At 36.2% G+C, this 14,925-nt stretch overlaps 1 protein-coding gene across 9 annotated transcripts in view; it reads left to right on the top strand.

Moving 5' to 3' along the window:
* Nucleotides 1-14,925, top strand: part of EHBP1 (EH domain binding protein 1) — a 340,487-nt gene that overhangs the window by 270,585 nt on the left and 54,977 nt on the right. For 7 of the 9 annotated variants that reach the window (XM_045979135.1, XM_045979137.1, XM_045979136.1 and 4 more), the window contains one exon: nucleotides 9,961-10,108. In XM_045979135.1, the coding sequence (XP_045835091.1) occupies nucleotides 9,961-10,108 (148 nt within the window). The remainder of the gene's footprint in view (nucleotides 1-9,960; nucleotides 10,109-14,925) is intronic. The other 2 variants (XM_045979142.1, XM_045979138.1) reach the window with 1 other exon arrangement.

Genomic DNA, 14,925 nt, shown 5'->3' with positions numbered 1-14,925 from the left:
TAAATTCTTAAAAATACATGTCTTTTTTCTGAATTAGTTCTCATATATTAAAAACCAGATCTCAAACTTAAATTCACCTGTTGTTTAATATTTTGCTTATGTATTTTAAACAAATCCAAAATTTAGTAGTTACTACAAGAATAAATGTAATCCCCAGGGTTGATCAAAGATTTAATCTGGCCAGATGGGGCAAACTTGAGAAAGATTTTGACTTTCCACTCTGTTTTGCAACAAGAAAGGCTGATTTTTTTTTCTTTCTTTCTTTGTTAGAGAAACAGAGATCAGGCCATCCCCAGAGAAATGAGCAGGTGTGGCCATTTATAAGCATGTCTGCTTATATTACAAACCAGCATAAGAAAAGTTTGAGTTGGGTTGAAAAGGTCTGCTAAACAGTTGTAATGTTTCACCCTAAATCCTATTTATTCATCAAGAGCTGATCAAGCCAGCAGTAAAATATATAGTCTACCCAAACCTTTAAAGATCTTGTAATTTTATTTTTTATTTTTACTCTATCTTCAGTAGCAAGTGAATAGGTGCACTTTGGTAATCCTTGCCTCTGGACAAGCACAGAATTTTTTTTTTTCCTTTCTGAATGGCTAATAACAGAGCCTTGTTTCCTGTCTAATGATGAAAGGGTGGCAGTCAAGTTCTTTCCTTTAGTTTACTATAAAATTGAGGAATTTCATGGACCATTATGAGAACAGAATCTTGTGAAAAACTAGCAGTATTAAGTTAAAGCCCCTTTTAAAAGAAAATTTGGATAAGTTAAAATGTATTTAGCCCAATTAGTAAACGTCCAGTTACTAAGACTGTATGAAACACTGAAAGTAACACAGTTAAGCACAGGATATTGTGTTATTAAAGGCAGTAAAGAATATGGAATTACGGGTTTGTTGGTAGAAATAGGGTGCTTTGTTTTGTTATAAACAAATTTACAAAGGGTAAAGATGCAAACTACATTATTTGAAATAATGTATCTTCAGTTTTGTTAAAGCTTATTTCATGAAAATACTTGTAGACGTGTTTCTTAGATAGACCTTTCAATCTGTATTTTTCAACCAACTGAATAAAAATATCTCGTGTTATGAAAGACACCCATGGGTGGGTAATGATCTCAGCAGCTACACTGACAGTTTCTCATGTTCTAATTCACCTTCAGAAATCCATGGCATCATTTTTTGGCTAAAGTAATGTCAGTTAGTGACATTTGCAGCAAGTATAAAAAGGACCCCCCATGGCAGCCATTTTTATTTGATTCTTAAGATCCAAAGGCTGCTGAAAGGACAATTGAATGAAGTTGAGGATTGGAGAAGCTTGATTTTCTTGTTCTCTGTGAAATGAAACTCTAGTCTTTTTCTTCCCCTTCGCCTTAAAAGCAAAAGTCTGCTAGGGGTTTGTAGCTGTGTCAAAGCCGCTGGGATGCCACTGCTGATCACTTTAATTACTACGACTAAGGAGGATAAAATTAAAAGTAGCACCATTGAAGCAGTGGAAGAAAGCTTGCCTAGATGTCGGTGAACTGTGAAATATAAAAATTGCATACCAATACATTTTTATGGAAAGGAAACAAGGAATTACATTACTTATTCTTGAAGAGTTTGTCCTTAAATTGTTCAAGTTTTACTAGTGCATCTATCTATGGCAGATTGTGGACCATTTCAGAACGATAAGGAAAATAGTAACTTGAAGACATGCTGTGAAAGGACTAAATATTCTTTCAGTTTATGTCCAAAGTGGTTAGTTCTGATCCAATTTTCTACATTGGAAAATACTTAAATTTGTTGTATTGAAACACAAGCTCTTTGCACCATAATAGGACTTTTGCCTGGTCCTGGAAACATCAGTAAAGAGAAAAGTAAAGCTTAAATATACTACATTCAGCACTTTTATGAAGCCTTATAATTTAAGATTGGGAACCTAAGTTTTAAATGAATATAAACAAGTTAGTTTCTCCTTACCTCTATACAGAGGAGTTTAGCCTGATTTGTAAAGCCCAAGAGTAAGTAAAAAACAGGGTTTTTAAAAAATTACGATATCAGTAGGGCCTCAGAAACATTCTCTGAACACCAGTTATGTGATAGATAGGACCAGTGCTTTGAAATGAGACAATGAGTTTCATTTTTACTATACCATTTACACGACGTATGACCTTGGGCGGTGTTTTTAAGTGAGATTCGATTTCTGTCAAATCAGAGAGATAGTAGTTACCTTACAGAATTTTCAGTACTGAACAAGACAGCATGTGTGAAAACAGTGTGCATAGGCACAGAGCTACTGTTTACCAAAACATTTGTTATAACCTGGTTTGTAAAAAGATGATTGTGGGGAGGGTTGCCTTCCAAAAATACAGCATGCATTAAACCCTCCCAAAGCGTGCATCCGTCGTACAAAAGCTAGATTATCCTATATAACAGTGTAATTCCAAATAATATTGTATGGCAAAAGGTAAATGTCATCAGACTCATTCATATAAATAGGAAGCCTGACTACTTCAGTTTACTTAAGTTTATTTAGACTACGCAGGTAAATGAAAGATACATAAATTTCCTACTGTATTGGGTTTTTCAAGTGCACTTTTCTTTTTAGTGACATCCGTCTTCTAAGTTACCTTACCGCTACATCCCAGTGAAAATTTTCCTTTTTTTTTTTTTTTCAGCAGACATAGTGAACTGATGATTTATTTATAGCCAAGTAATTCACTTTTGTCTCTTTCAAATGCAGAACGGTCAAAACGGCAATAATACATTTCTTCTTAGGTAGGTTTAACAAACCATTATTGTCAGAAATACTCATTATCTACATATTTGAGCAGTTTGTGTTGGAAGGTATACAAAAATAATCTTCGTCTGTACTCTCTGGTCATTTTGTTCCTTTGACGTGAATAGTATGTCTCTTCTGAGTAAAAGATCCTATAGATTTTGTCGCTATTCTATAAATACTACTGCAAAAATCAACGATTTTAATGGAGCTTACATATAAAAATTAAAATGAAATCGTTTTACTTCTAATGAATCTGGAAATTAATACTATCAATTAAAAATTCTTACATAATCAATTGCTACAATTACAGGCTTTTCCTTTTGACCTTAACACTTAGCTTCTATTTTCTCAGTTGGTTCTTTGTCTTAAGGGAAGTTAATGGGTAAGAAAACAAACAATGCAGATATGCCATCCCACTGGAGAGCTCTAGGCCCAGGCAAAATTGTCTCTGTGGTGTTAGGACATTAGTAGAAAAGTAAATCAAGGCAATCTGATAGGGAACTAGAATTCTGTCAATCAGGCTCAAGATTTTGTGCTGTGTCCATAAACTTTGTTTACTGTAGGGTTTTATGAGTTGTAACCTGCCCTTGCAGTCTGTTAATGAGGCTAAATCTTGCTACTTGAGAATTGAATTACAGCACACCTCTGGGCTAATGGTTATAAACAGAAAGTCCCATTAGGGCTGCATTCTGATTTGTTCATTTGCATTTTTTTCTATTGTAAAGAGAACAATGATGGGTAAATAGGTACAAACAAACAATTTACATGGAAATTGATAAAGTGTCCCTAATTAGTATTTAGAGTTGGTTTTATTAATGATTGCCTGCGTTAAATTGCACTCTTGGTAAGCTCTCAGAAACATTTGCAGATGGGAGTAGTATTGGTTGGGGGAGGGAGACAAAGAGGAGGTAGCAGCTTGTGAGAAAAAAAATTAGGTTACCATTTCATATTTGGAAAGGTAGAATCATTTATTTCATTTTTAACTCAGTTAAGATGACCCAAGACCACTTCATCTTAGTCTGAATCATCAAATTCCAGCTCTGCAAGAAGTTGTTATTCACGCAGTGAAATTCACTTAAACCTGGTTGTCTGAGGCATATCAAATAGTGGTTTTTATTAGTGTTCTTAACTTTTCTTAAGTTTGAAAGATGAAAGTTTAGTAAAAGCTCAAGTTTCCTCAGTTGGTCGTGTAATTTGATAATTTTGGGGATCAAATATTTTAGTGGTTAAGAGCAAGGGCTCTGCAGTCAAACAGACCTAGGCTGGACTCCCAGTTCTGACATCAGTTCTAGTTTTTATTGTGAACTTGAAACTCTAAACCGAAATATTCTCATCGGTAAAAATTGGAGTGTAAAAATTAAATGAGATCGTGCATATAAAGCACTTAGCACATAAAGCTAAGATATATCAGCAACCATTACCAGGATCACCATTAGTGAGCATGTATATCCTTGTATATCCTTTTATTCCTAGCATATTATCCAAGTTCAGAAGTATTAGTAGAAAACTGCAGATTTATGCATATTACTCTCCCATCTTCAGTCTCACCCTGCCTGATGCATACTACTTCTCTAATTACAAGTAAGCCTGTGTCTCTAAATATTAAGAAAATATTCCTCATGTTAGATCTCTCTTCTGCTCCTTCCACAACTACCACTAACCCAAGGAAGTCTACCACCTCATCTTTTCCTTCCTTCTCCCCAGATTCTTCTTTAAAAATAACTTTTATTATAAAAGTAGTACATGTATATTACAGAAAATTAGAAAATGAAGACAGGCCAAAGTAAGAAAACAAAAATATCATATTTCTACACCCAGATAGCTCCATCATAACAACTTTGTGAATACCCTTCCAAGTCTTTTTCTACACATATATATTTATATATGTATTTATTTTGCCAAAATGACAAAATGAGGTTATTACTGTATGAACTGGTTTTTTTTTTTTTTCTTCAGTCAACTTGTATTTCCTCTCATTTAATACTATGGTTATATTCAGATTTCTGTAATTGATTCAGCAGTGTCCCTTACAACTTGTTTGTCCCAACCGCCGTCTAACCCAGATTATACATTGCATCTAGTTAGGTTTTCTTTTGTTGTTGATGATGTTGATTGGTTAGTTGGTTTTTGTTGTGTGTTTGTTTTCATAACTTTCTTGTTAAAATGACCAGGTCAGTTATCCTGAATACTGTACCTTTCTGGTTTTATTTGGTTGCTTCCTTGCTGTGTCATTATCGTGTTTCTCTATCCCTCATGTATATGATCAACTGGAAGTTATTTAGTGGATTCACTTTAAACATTTGGGCTAGAATATTATTGGTGGTGTGTACTTTATGTCTTTCACATCAAAAAATTTAACATATGGTTGACCTGATATTATTGATGCCAAGATTTAGATTTAGATTAGTGGTCCCTACTCCCCGATTTAGCTCTGCCATTTGGTTCTCTATATTTACAAGTAAGTTTTCTCCTTGCAATTAGGAAATAATCTCTGTAGTGTTACTTAAGCATATGTTCTAATTACTATCGCTGTGTAAAAACTACCCCAAACTTAGTGGTGTAAAAAAAAATTGTTTTGGGGCGTCTCAGTGGCTCAGTTGTTTAAATGTCTGCCTTCGTCTCAGGTCATGATCCCAGGGTCCTGGGATCAAGTTCCACATTGTGCTCCCTGCCTCTCTCTCTTTCTCTCTCTCTCTGTCTCTCATGAATAAATAAATAAAAATATTTTTAAATTGTTTTTATGCTCACAGATTCTGTGGGTTAGGACTTTAGACAGGGCATAGTGCCTTTTCCCTGTTGCACATTGTCTGGGGCCTGTGCTAGGGAGACTTGAACAGTTGGGGGTTGACTCAAAATGGGTAAGGGCTAAGGTCTTCTGAAGGCTTCTTCATTCACATGTCTGGTATGTGGGCTAAGAAGACTCAGGCTTAATTTGGCTCACATGACAGCTGGGTTCTCAGAGAGTAAAAAATGCAAGAATTTTAAGAGATCTGGGCAAATGGGGTATGACCTTTCCTACCTAGCCTTCAAAATCACCCACCACACTTACATATTCTACTGATTATAATACAAGTGCCTAAAGCTGGCTGAGATTCAAGGGGAGAGGAATAAACTCTACGACTTGATGAGGGAGTGGCAAGGTCACATTGCAGAGAACATGTGGAATGAGAAATACTGTCATGGCCTTCTTTGGAAAATACACTCTTCCACAGCATAATATGAATTATCTAGATTCCCATCAGACATTTATCAAAGAACTTTAACAACTATTAATAATCCGTGTCAGATTCATTCTTTTATGAATGACAAGGTTATGTTTTTGTAATTTTACCTCTTAAAAATTATTATAGCTGTTATTATTATATAACATAGAGCTTTCTCTCGTTGACTGGGCCTATTTAGTTACCCTAAAACTCAGTTCTTACTAGAAGGACAAGATAATTGCTTGATTCTTTTCCTCTAATTACAAGTTTTCAGAGGAGTTGTTTTAAAAACTGCCTCAAATGAATTTATACATCCTCCTAAGAACTTTTTTAAAAAATTTCCCCTTTATTCTTTTCCTCATTCTATTTTCTTTTTTAAGATTTTATTTATTTATTTGACAGACAGAGATCACAAGTAGGCAGAGAGGCAGGCAGAGAGAGATGGGAAAACAAGCTCCCCGCTGAGCAGAGAACCCAATGAGGGACTCAATCCCAGGACACTGAGACCATGACCCAAGCCGAAGGCAGAGGCTTAACTCACTGAACCACCCAAGCACCCCTATTTTCTTTTTTTTTTTTTAACATTTTTTCTATACCCAAAATGGGGCTCAAACTCCCAACCCCCAATATCGAGAGTTACATGCTCTACTGACCGAGCCAGCCAGGTGCCCCATCTAAGAACTTTTTGAATATCACAGTGAATTAATGACTTTTCATTGATTTCATGTGTGATTTCATTGACTCAGTTCACTGCAGTCATTGTTCTTTTTGATACTGAAATCGTTTCAGTTTGTCCACTAGGACCTTCAAGCATATCTGGGTCCATTTGATACCCCTGTTAATCTGCTCCCATTAATTTTGACAGTTCTCATTTCTAGTCATCTCAAAATGTGTGGAAGAACTGCTTAGATTTGAGCTGCACCAATCTGGTGGCTGTCCCTAATAGTATTGCCTACCAAGTTTGATTGCCCCTCGCTTTTTTAAAAATTTATTTGAGAATGAGTGAGTGAGAGTGAGAGAGCACAAGTGATGAGGAGGAGCAGAGTGAGAGGGAGAAGCAGCCTCACTGCAAAGCAGAGAGCCCGGCATGAGGCTGCCTCCCAGAACCCCGGGATCATGACCTGAGTTAAAAGGAGACAGTTAACCAACTGAGCCACCCAGGCGCCCCTTGATTATCCTTTATAATGTTCATACTAACCTCTCACATTTATTGCAGCCGTTTTTTATGAAAGTCTCCTGTACTTTGATTCTCATGATATACCAGCATTCTAGTTCTTCTCTTTACATCCTTTTCTTCTTCTCATCTAAATACAGATGTTTTCCATGTTTTAGTCAGTAGCTCCCCTTTTTCTCTGTTTTCAGGTACTTGCAAATATTCCTGTAGTTTCAGATCTGCAGTCATAGTTTGCCTTCATTCCTAACATGAATTTCACTTCCCAACTACGCCCAGCATTTTCACTTGGATGTCCAGCCAGCCTCTCAAACCCAATCTGTCTTACTCCTAACTTCCTCTCCCTCCCTTCCTATAGCTCCTCTTAGTTTATCTTTATTTTTAGTGCCTAAAGCTAGTGCCCCAGTTTTACTAGTTGCCCAACTTCAAAACTTCTGAATCAGCTTCTTTCTTTCCACCACATCTAATTGGTTACCAAGAATTGGTATAGGTACCAATTCTACCGCTAATATATTCTTACACTGTCTCTTTCATTTCAGTTGCCACCATCCTACTTCTGGATCTCATTACAGCTTCCTTGGACTGTTATGAGAGCCTTCTACTTAGTTTCTTTCCAGGTTCCCTGTGCCATCCTATCTTATACACTGTTGTCATATTCATCTTTCTCAAATAACACCTCTGGTTGGTCATTCTCCTAGACACACACACACACACAAAGGACATACACACAAAACTAAACCTTTAATTGACCCTTGCTTTCTTTATAATCAATCACCCTGTTGGATGGGACTTCTACAATCTTACCTGCCCAGCTTTATTTTTCTTGCCTTGTCTTTCTCTTATTATTTTTGCCCTATGCTCAGGAAAACTAGACTATGTACTTTTTCTCCATTGTACTCTCTTGCCTCTGTGTCTGTGTGTTGTTCCACCTCCTTGTTTCTCTAACAGTGACCCATCTAACTTCTGACTACCATCTCTATGCATTCTAAATCCTGCTCATTCTGCAGGCTTGACTCAGAAACCATGATGCCGTTATGACTTCTGTTTTTCCCTCAGACAGAAATGTTCTTTTTTTTTTTTTTAAGATTTTATTTATTTATTTGACAGAGAAAGAGCATAAGCAGGGGGAGCAGCAGGCAGAGGGAGAGGGAGAAGCAGGCTCCTGAGCCTGATGTGGGACTCAATCCCAGACCCTGGTATAATGACCTGAGCCTAAGGCAGATGCTTAACTGACTGAGCCACCCACGTGCCCCAGAAAGGTTCTTTCTTCTGAACTCTTGGTGCGGTTTGATCAGACTTCCTTATTGTGACCATTTTATCTTGCTTTATATTATAAACATTGAAGAGTATAAGTTACAAATTTTCATGTTTGAAATTTTTGTAGCAAGTACCAAGTACAAGCTATGTCCTAAGGACCGGAGATACAAAGATAAATTAGATGTTGCTTCTTTCTTCAAGTAGCTTAGTTCTGTTGATAAGGAGGCATTTGTACAGAGTTAAAGGTAATTTGACAGTTTTTAAAAGTAATAACACACACACATACACCCACAATACTGTAGTTATACAGATGAAGAGCTTTATTCCACCAGTGGGGAGGAGGGAAGAATAGTCAGGGGAAATTTAGTGGATTTAAAATGAATCTTGAAGAATGAGTTAGAAGTTAAATAAAATGGGAGAACATTCCAGGAAGAGGAAATGACATATGCAAATCTCTGGGCATGAAATTATACTATACAAGCAATTCTGTGTGAAATGGATGTGAACTTTTACGGAGGTTGGGACAGGTTAAGGGAGGATAACACTGCCAAAGGTATGTTGGGGCCACATTATTTCAAGTTTGTTTGCTATAATGATGCCGTATTTTATGTATTTCCAATTTACAAAGTACTTTCACATTGATTATTACTATTCATTATAATCTTTTTTAAGTAAGCAGAAATTTCAATTATTTAATTATCTTTAGGTTTTAGTTATTTTAAATATTAAAATATCACATTCGATTTTATTTCTTCTTTTTCTTTAAGATTTTATTTATTGGGGGGGCGCGTGCACAAGTGGTGGGGGAAGGGGCAGAAGGGGTGGGAGAAGCAGACTGCTTGCTGAGCAGGAAACCCAGTGTAAGGGCTTGATTCCAAGACCCTGAAGTCATGACCTGAGCTGAAGGCAGATGGTTAACTGACTGAGCCATCCAGGCACCCCTTATTTTTTCTTCTTAATGTGCATTTGGGGAGAGAGGAGTAGGAATGGGGATAGTACATCAATTACCCAATTCTGATTTTAAAACTACCAACAACTATTTCTTGCATAACTAATATACTATCTCCATTCTACTCCAGCCCCCTCAAAATACTATTTCTTATATATGATCAATGTACTGTAGCAGCATTTAATAATATTGAAGATGTCTGTTTGCCAGTGCTCTCTCTGTACCTTTATTAGAAAATAGCAAGTTAAAGTCTATTTTCAAAAAATAAGGTATTAATTGAAATTCTGTTTTTAGTATTATGACTTTTTTCTGTAAGCCTGATTATTTTATTAATAATAGTCGCTACTATTTTCTCAGTAATATATATTGCCAAGCATTCTTTAAAGGCTAGTTTGAATTTTTAGCAGATATTTTAATACAGTAATTTGTAAATATTTTTTAAAAATCTGATTCTAGGATGTCTTTTAAAAATGGTGTGACATCCAACTGATATAGAGCATCCTATTTATAATGTGGGCCAAGCACCATGCTGTAAACCAGTTACTATCATGATGATCAGATTGAAAATGAAATTGCATTTCTGTCAATTACTGAGTTGGCAACTGTTCAATATATCTTAGCAGCAAGATGAAGAGCGACGTCGGCAGCTGAGAGAGAGAGCTCGTCAGCTAATAGCAGAAGCTCGATCTGGAGTAAAGATGTCAGAACTTCCCAGCTATGGTGAAATGGCTGCAGAAAAGTTGAAAGAAAGGTCAAAGGCATCTGGAGGTGAGTTAAAGAATCTTGTATCATATTCTACAGACAACCCAGAAATCTGCAGTGAACCTTTGGGACATTTTATTCTTACTTCAAAATGTTACATCAAATACATAAGTTTCTAACCTATTGATATGTTGCAAAAAACCTACAGGAAGCTTAGTAAATCAGAAGATAACTGTTGCTGTTTTCCAAATCAACTTTTTGGTTTAATTCTTACTTTCTTAGAAGTACTTTCTTAGAATATGATTTAGGAAAAAACTCATACAAACTTTGGTTTATGATTCCCCATGATGCCTCATTAATCGTGAGTAAAATGCAATCAGGTTCTCAACATCAAGGTCACGAGACTTGTTAGTGGTGAGCTTTGGCATGAAAGATTTTTGTTTGGACTCGAATTTTTAGAAAGTAGCTTTAACAGTGATCTGGCCTCTTAGCCTGACGTGTAAGGATTTTGGGTAAGCCTCATATCCATTTCTTCTTAGTCTCCTTATTCTAAGAAGGTCTTCTTCAGTATCTGCAAAAATTATTCTCGGCTTGATATTAGGACAGGACTATCAATACAATTAAGGAGAATTTTGATTTTTGCCTCTTAATGCTCAATTTGGGCATCTTTGACTTGGAACTTTTTACATTTTTGTTTAAGAGGAGTATACTCAAGAGACCTCTGGGTTTTTGTGTTTTTGGTGATTTTGGTTTTGGTTTTGTTTTTTTTTTTCCAAATTTCAAAGGTGTATAACCTATTTATCTACCAAAACATGCCAGGTACTTGTCCTGAGTTAATCTTAGAATGCTAAGATCACTCTGAAGAGTAGGCAAGTGTGGACTTGAATAAGACCTTAGAGAACTGAAACAGAGGTAAACATTTCAAGGTCGATGATAAGTTTCTTCAAGGAAACTGAAACTTACTGCTGCTACTTCTAATTGATTCCTTCTATTAAAAACTTCCTGTTATAGAGAATTCCAGTTAATGCCTATAGCATATAAGTTTCCATCCCATAAATTTGAAAACTGCTTTCCTAAACAGCTATGTATCTGTCCCTCTGGTCTTCTCAGAATGTTTATTTTCTTAAATCCTTCATCTTACTTTTCAACTCCTATCATTTAGAATTTTTATTGCAGTTTCTATACTGTCTATCACAGTTTTCTAATAACATCAGTAACTATTCATAACTATATTTACATAATGCTATGATAATTTGCTTTAATTTACTATTAATAACAAGATGTTTCTTTGGCATCATAAAAGTTCCAGGTATTCTAAGTAAGTCATAAAAATCTTTGCCTTCTTATATCTCAGAATATAGAAAAAAAAACTCATATTCTTGACCCTCCATATAAAGTATTCTAAAGCTACTAATGCTCCTTTCCTGTGGCATCATAAATTCATAGGAGAAACTCATAAACTCATCATAATAATAGGATAGAGAGGCATCCAGTGTCTCTTTTAATATTTTTTTCAGTGGTGAGCAAATAATAATGCTATCTTAAATAAGCTATAAACCCTGGGAAGACTAATAATTAAAAGTTTAAATTAATTACTCTTTGCTATTACTATTTTTAGATAGTTTGGTTAATGTTAAAATGAAGTCTCAGGGTTCAGGCAGATGTCACTGGATGACAATCAAGGCTTTATCAAAGACCATGAATGGAGCTCACTCTAAAGTCTTCTCCAGCACTGGTGCTGACTGGTCTTTTGCTGCTAACTTTCTTGTCCATGTGCTCCCTCCTGATCTGTTCTTCTTTTCATGAGATCTTTCAGCTGCCTCTTCCTTTATACGTTTTCATTCTTCCTTTCTCCTCCTAGTCTAAGGTGCCACTTGATCTGCTTTTTGGAAGACTCAGGCACACTGATCCTCATCTTTTCTTTCTTATATCTACTTTTATATCTTCTTTATCTATTTTATTCTTATGGATAAACCTTGTGCCCCCATCCATCAGGTATATGCCTTCTAATAATCAAAGCCAAGCTTCTTCATCTGTGAAGAGTCATAGATGAGACTAAGCCCGGACTAGACTAGGTAAAGAGCCTTTATCAGTGTGACAACCCAAAGAGTGAGTATCTTCCCTTCTTGGGAACTAGGGAACGTGAAGACCTGATTTTGGCATCATTCAGTAGTCAACAAAGTAAATAAAAACAAACGAGGATTGGATTTGCAGAGGTAGCAAAGAAGTATAGACTGAACAGGGGAAGCCAGGTGAAATGATGATGGGACGGGGTTCAATAGAAAGCTAATGAAAACCTGAAGAGTCTAGGCTCTATTCCCTAAGATCAGTGTGACCAGGGTCCATTTCTCCTATGGGACACACTATTTTGGATATTGAAAGCAGCAACATATCAGATGGAAGGCTCTTAATCAGAGCTAAGGTTGACCTACAACAAGTGGAGTAGGCGTATTCCCTGACCTCAGTAAAGGTATATAGATCAGACTAGGTCTGCTCTGGCCTCAAGGTCTAAGCTGAAGCTGTTGAGGTTGAGAGTAGGGGAAGAGACCATTAGGACAAATTCCTGCCTGACATTCAACTATTATATGTATGCATTTATCTGATGAGCCATGAGAGTCACTCTGCTAGGCCAGGATTTAGCAAACTTCCTGAAAAAAGGGCTGAGGTAGATATTTTAGCCTTTGAAGGCCCTGTGGTCTCTGTCTAAACTACTTGTTACTGGCCTTGTAGCCTGAAAGTAGCCTTGAACACTATGTAAATGAATGGGCCTGCTGGTTATTTACCACAAAACTGTAGTGTGCTAGATTCCCCCCCCCCCATGTTATAGTTTGCCGACCCTTGCATAGCAAATGAGAAATTCACTTCGGTTCACAAGAGTCTAATTCCTAAGGGAAAATGACCTTATGAGGTTGATAAGTCAGGGGGAAAAATTAACAAATTAGTATCTACTCTTCTATTGTCTAGTGGGAATCATCCAGTCTGAATAAGGAATAGTGTGAAAGGAGAAGAGAGAAATGAGTAGGGACCAGCCTAGATGGAGAATGAGGATAGGAAGATTCTGGAAGCAGTGGTCCAGAGGGACAAAGGAGAGAGTAGTTAAGAGCTGAAATAATAACAAGGAAACACAGCCTGGGGAATGTGTCAAACATGATCATTACTCAGACTCATTGCCCAAACCTACTGGAAAAGCTTGCTTTTTTTTTGTTCTCAAGCAGCAACCTGTCTCAGTGAGGAAAGGAAACTTTCATAAATTTGAGAATTAATAAGCTTTTATTATGACCAAATAAATTTTCAACTTTTGTTAATGGTCCATGGCCACTTGGAAGGAGGCATCTATCCTGGTTTAAGATTATATTATATCATAGATTTACTATATATGATTTATTGAGTATGATATGTATTTTATTTATTTATTTATTTATTTATTTATTTATTCTATAGTTTATCACTTTGGTTTGAGTTAGCTTAGGGTCACTTAACTTTTTAATGGACATTGTTGCCACTCTTTGACTTAGATAAACTGGGGTTCTTTGTTTTTACATTTCAAGTGTATAAAGGAAATTTTTTAAAAATTTCATCCATTAAAATGTTTGTATGCCTGTGTTGTCTTTATTTTAGTTATGGCAAATAGACTTATCTAAATTTATTAAACCAAAATGAGATCTTATAGGCCTTCAGTAATTTTTATTTTCAGTTTCTGTTAATAACTATACTTGTGTTTTCTGTCTTATGTTTGATTTCTGTAACTTTAAAAATTATTAATGGTGTAGGTACCTTCAGTGAGAATTAAAAAATCATGATACAAGTGAGAAATTTTTTTCTGACTATATTTTCTGAATATATCTTTATGATCACCTCAGTGTCTTTATGTAAAAGTGCTTTTTCTACTGTCATCAGATTCCCTTTTTTTTTTCTCATTCAACTTATTTGTAAATGATAAGTGTTGTAACACTGGCCTTATTGCTATTAATTATACCACTGGGATTCCCATTTTGCTTATAGTGCTGCTCAGTGTCAGCTGGAATGCACTGTCTCATTCCAGTGCATATCCAATCTCCTTTTACCTTTTTTTTTGCGTACATTATATATGCCATATTTGTAAACAACTTCTGCTGGGTCTCTAGTTTACTTTCTGCCATGTTCATCTACTAAGTTTTCAGTTGTTAGCCATAAAGATAGGTAGATAAATAGATGTCATAGACATATACATGCTATCTCACACACACGCGCGCGCGCGCGCTCGCACACCTTAGTTCTGCTAGAATGCTTTTAGACTATTTCCATAGGTGTTAAGAAATATGTAACATTAATGTTGAAAGGAATTCAAGGGTATGCCCTAAAAACTGAAGCCAGTGAATGGAAAGAAAGTAGAAATCCATTCTCAAGAAGACTTGAGCTGTATAGGAGATCAATTTTTACTCTTGCCCTCCCCAATAGTAATCCTTTTATCTAAGGTTAGCCATACATATGTAAACACTGAATGAACTCACTCAGCATTGCTGGTGAGTGGTAATGTAAATAGAGTTCATTTTGCTGGAAATAAAATGAATGGCACCCATTTAACATCACACAGGAAACAAGCACTATATACGTGAATAATGAAAGGAAGGACAATTTTCTACATATCCATGGAACCTGAAACTACCCATATCTGACCACATTTCCAGATGGAGCTCTTTCTCTTCATTGCAATGCCATCCTTCTAGTCACTCAGACAGGAGGGTCAGTTTTGACGTCTGCTTCACCCTTCTCCTCCTCACTATCCCTCCCCAGCCACGAACCATCCAGCCAGTACGTTTTCAAATCACATCATACCCACTCCCAATTCTTATATGCTAGGTTAGGCTCTCTGTACTGCTTGCCTGGAGGTTATCACAGTTCTC

The sequence above is a fragment of the Meles meles genome, chromosome 15 (assembly GCF_922984935.1).
Source record: "Meles meles chromosome 15, mMelMel3.1 paternal haplotype, whole genome shotgun sequence".
In the NCBI taxonomy this organism is placed as follows: domain Eukaryota; kingdom Metazoa; phylum Chordata; class Mammalia; order Carnivora; family Mustelidae; genus Meles; species Meles meles.
The sequence above is the reverse complement of the archived record's forward strand: the minus strand, read 5'-3'. Positions and strand labels throughout refer to the sequence as shown.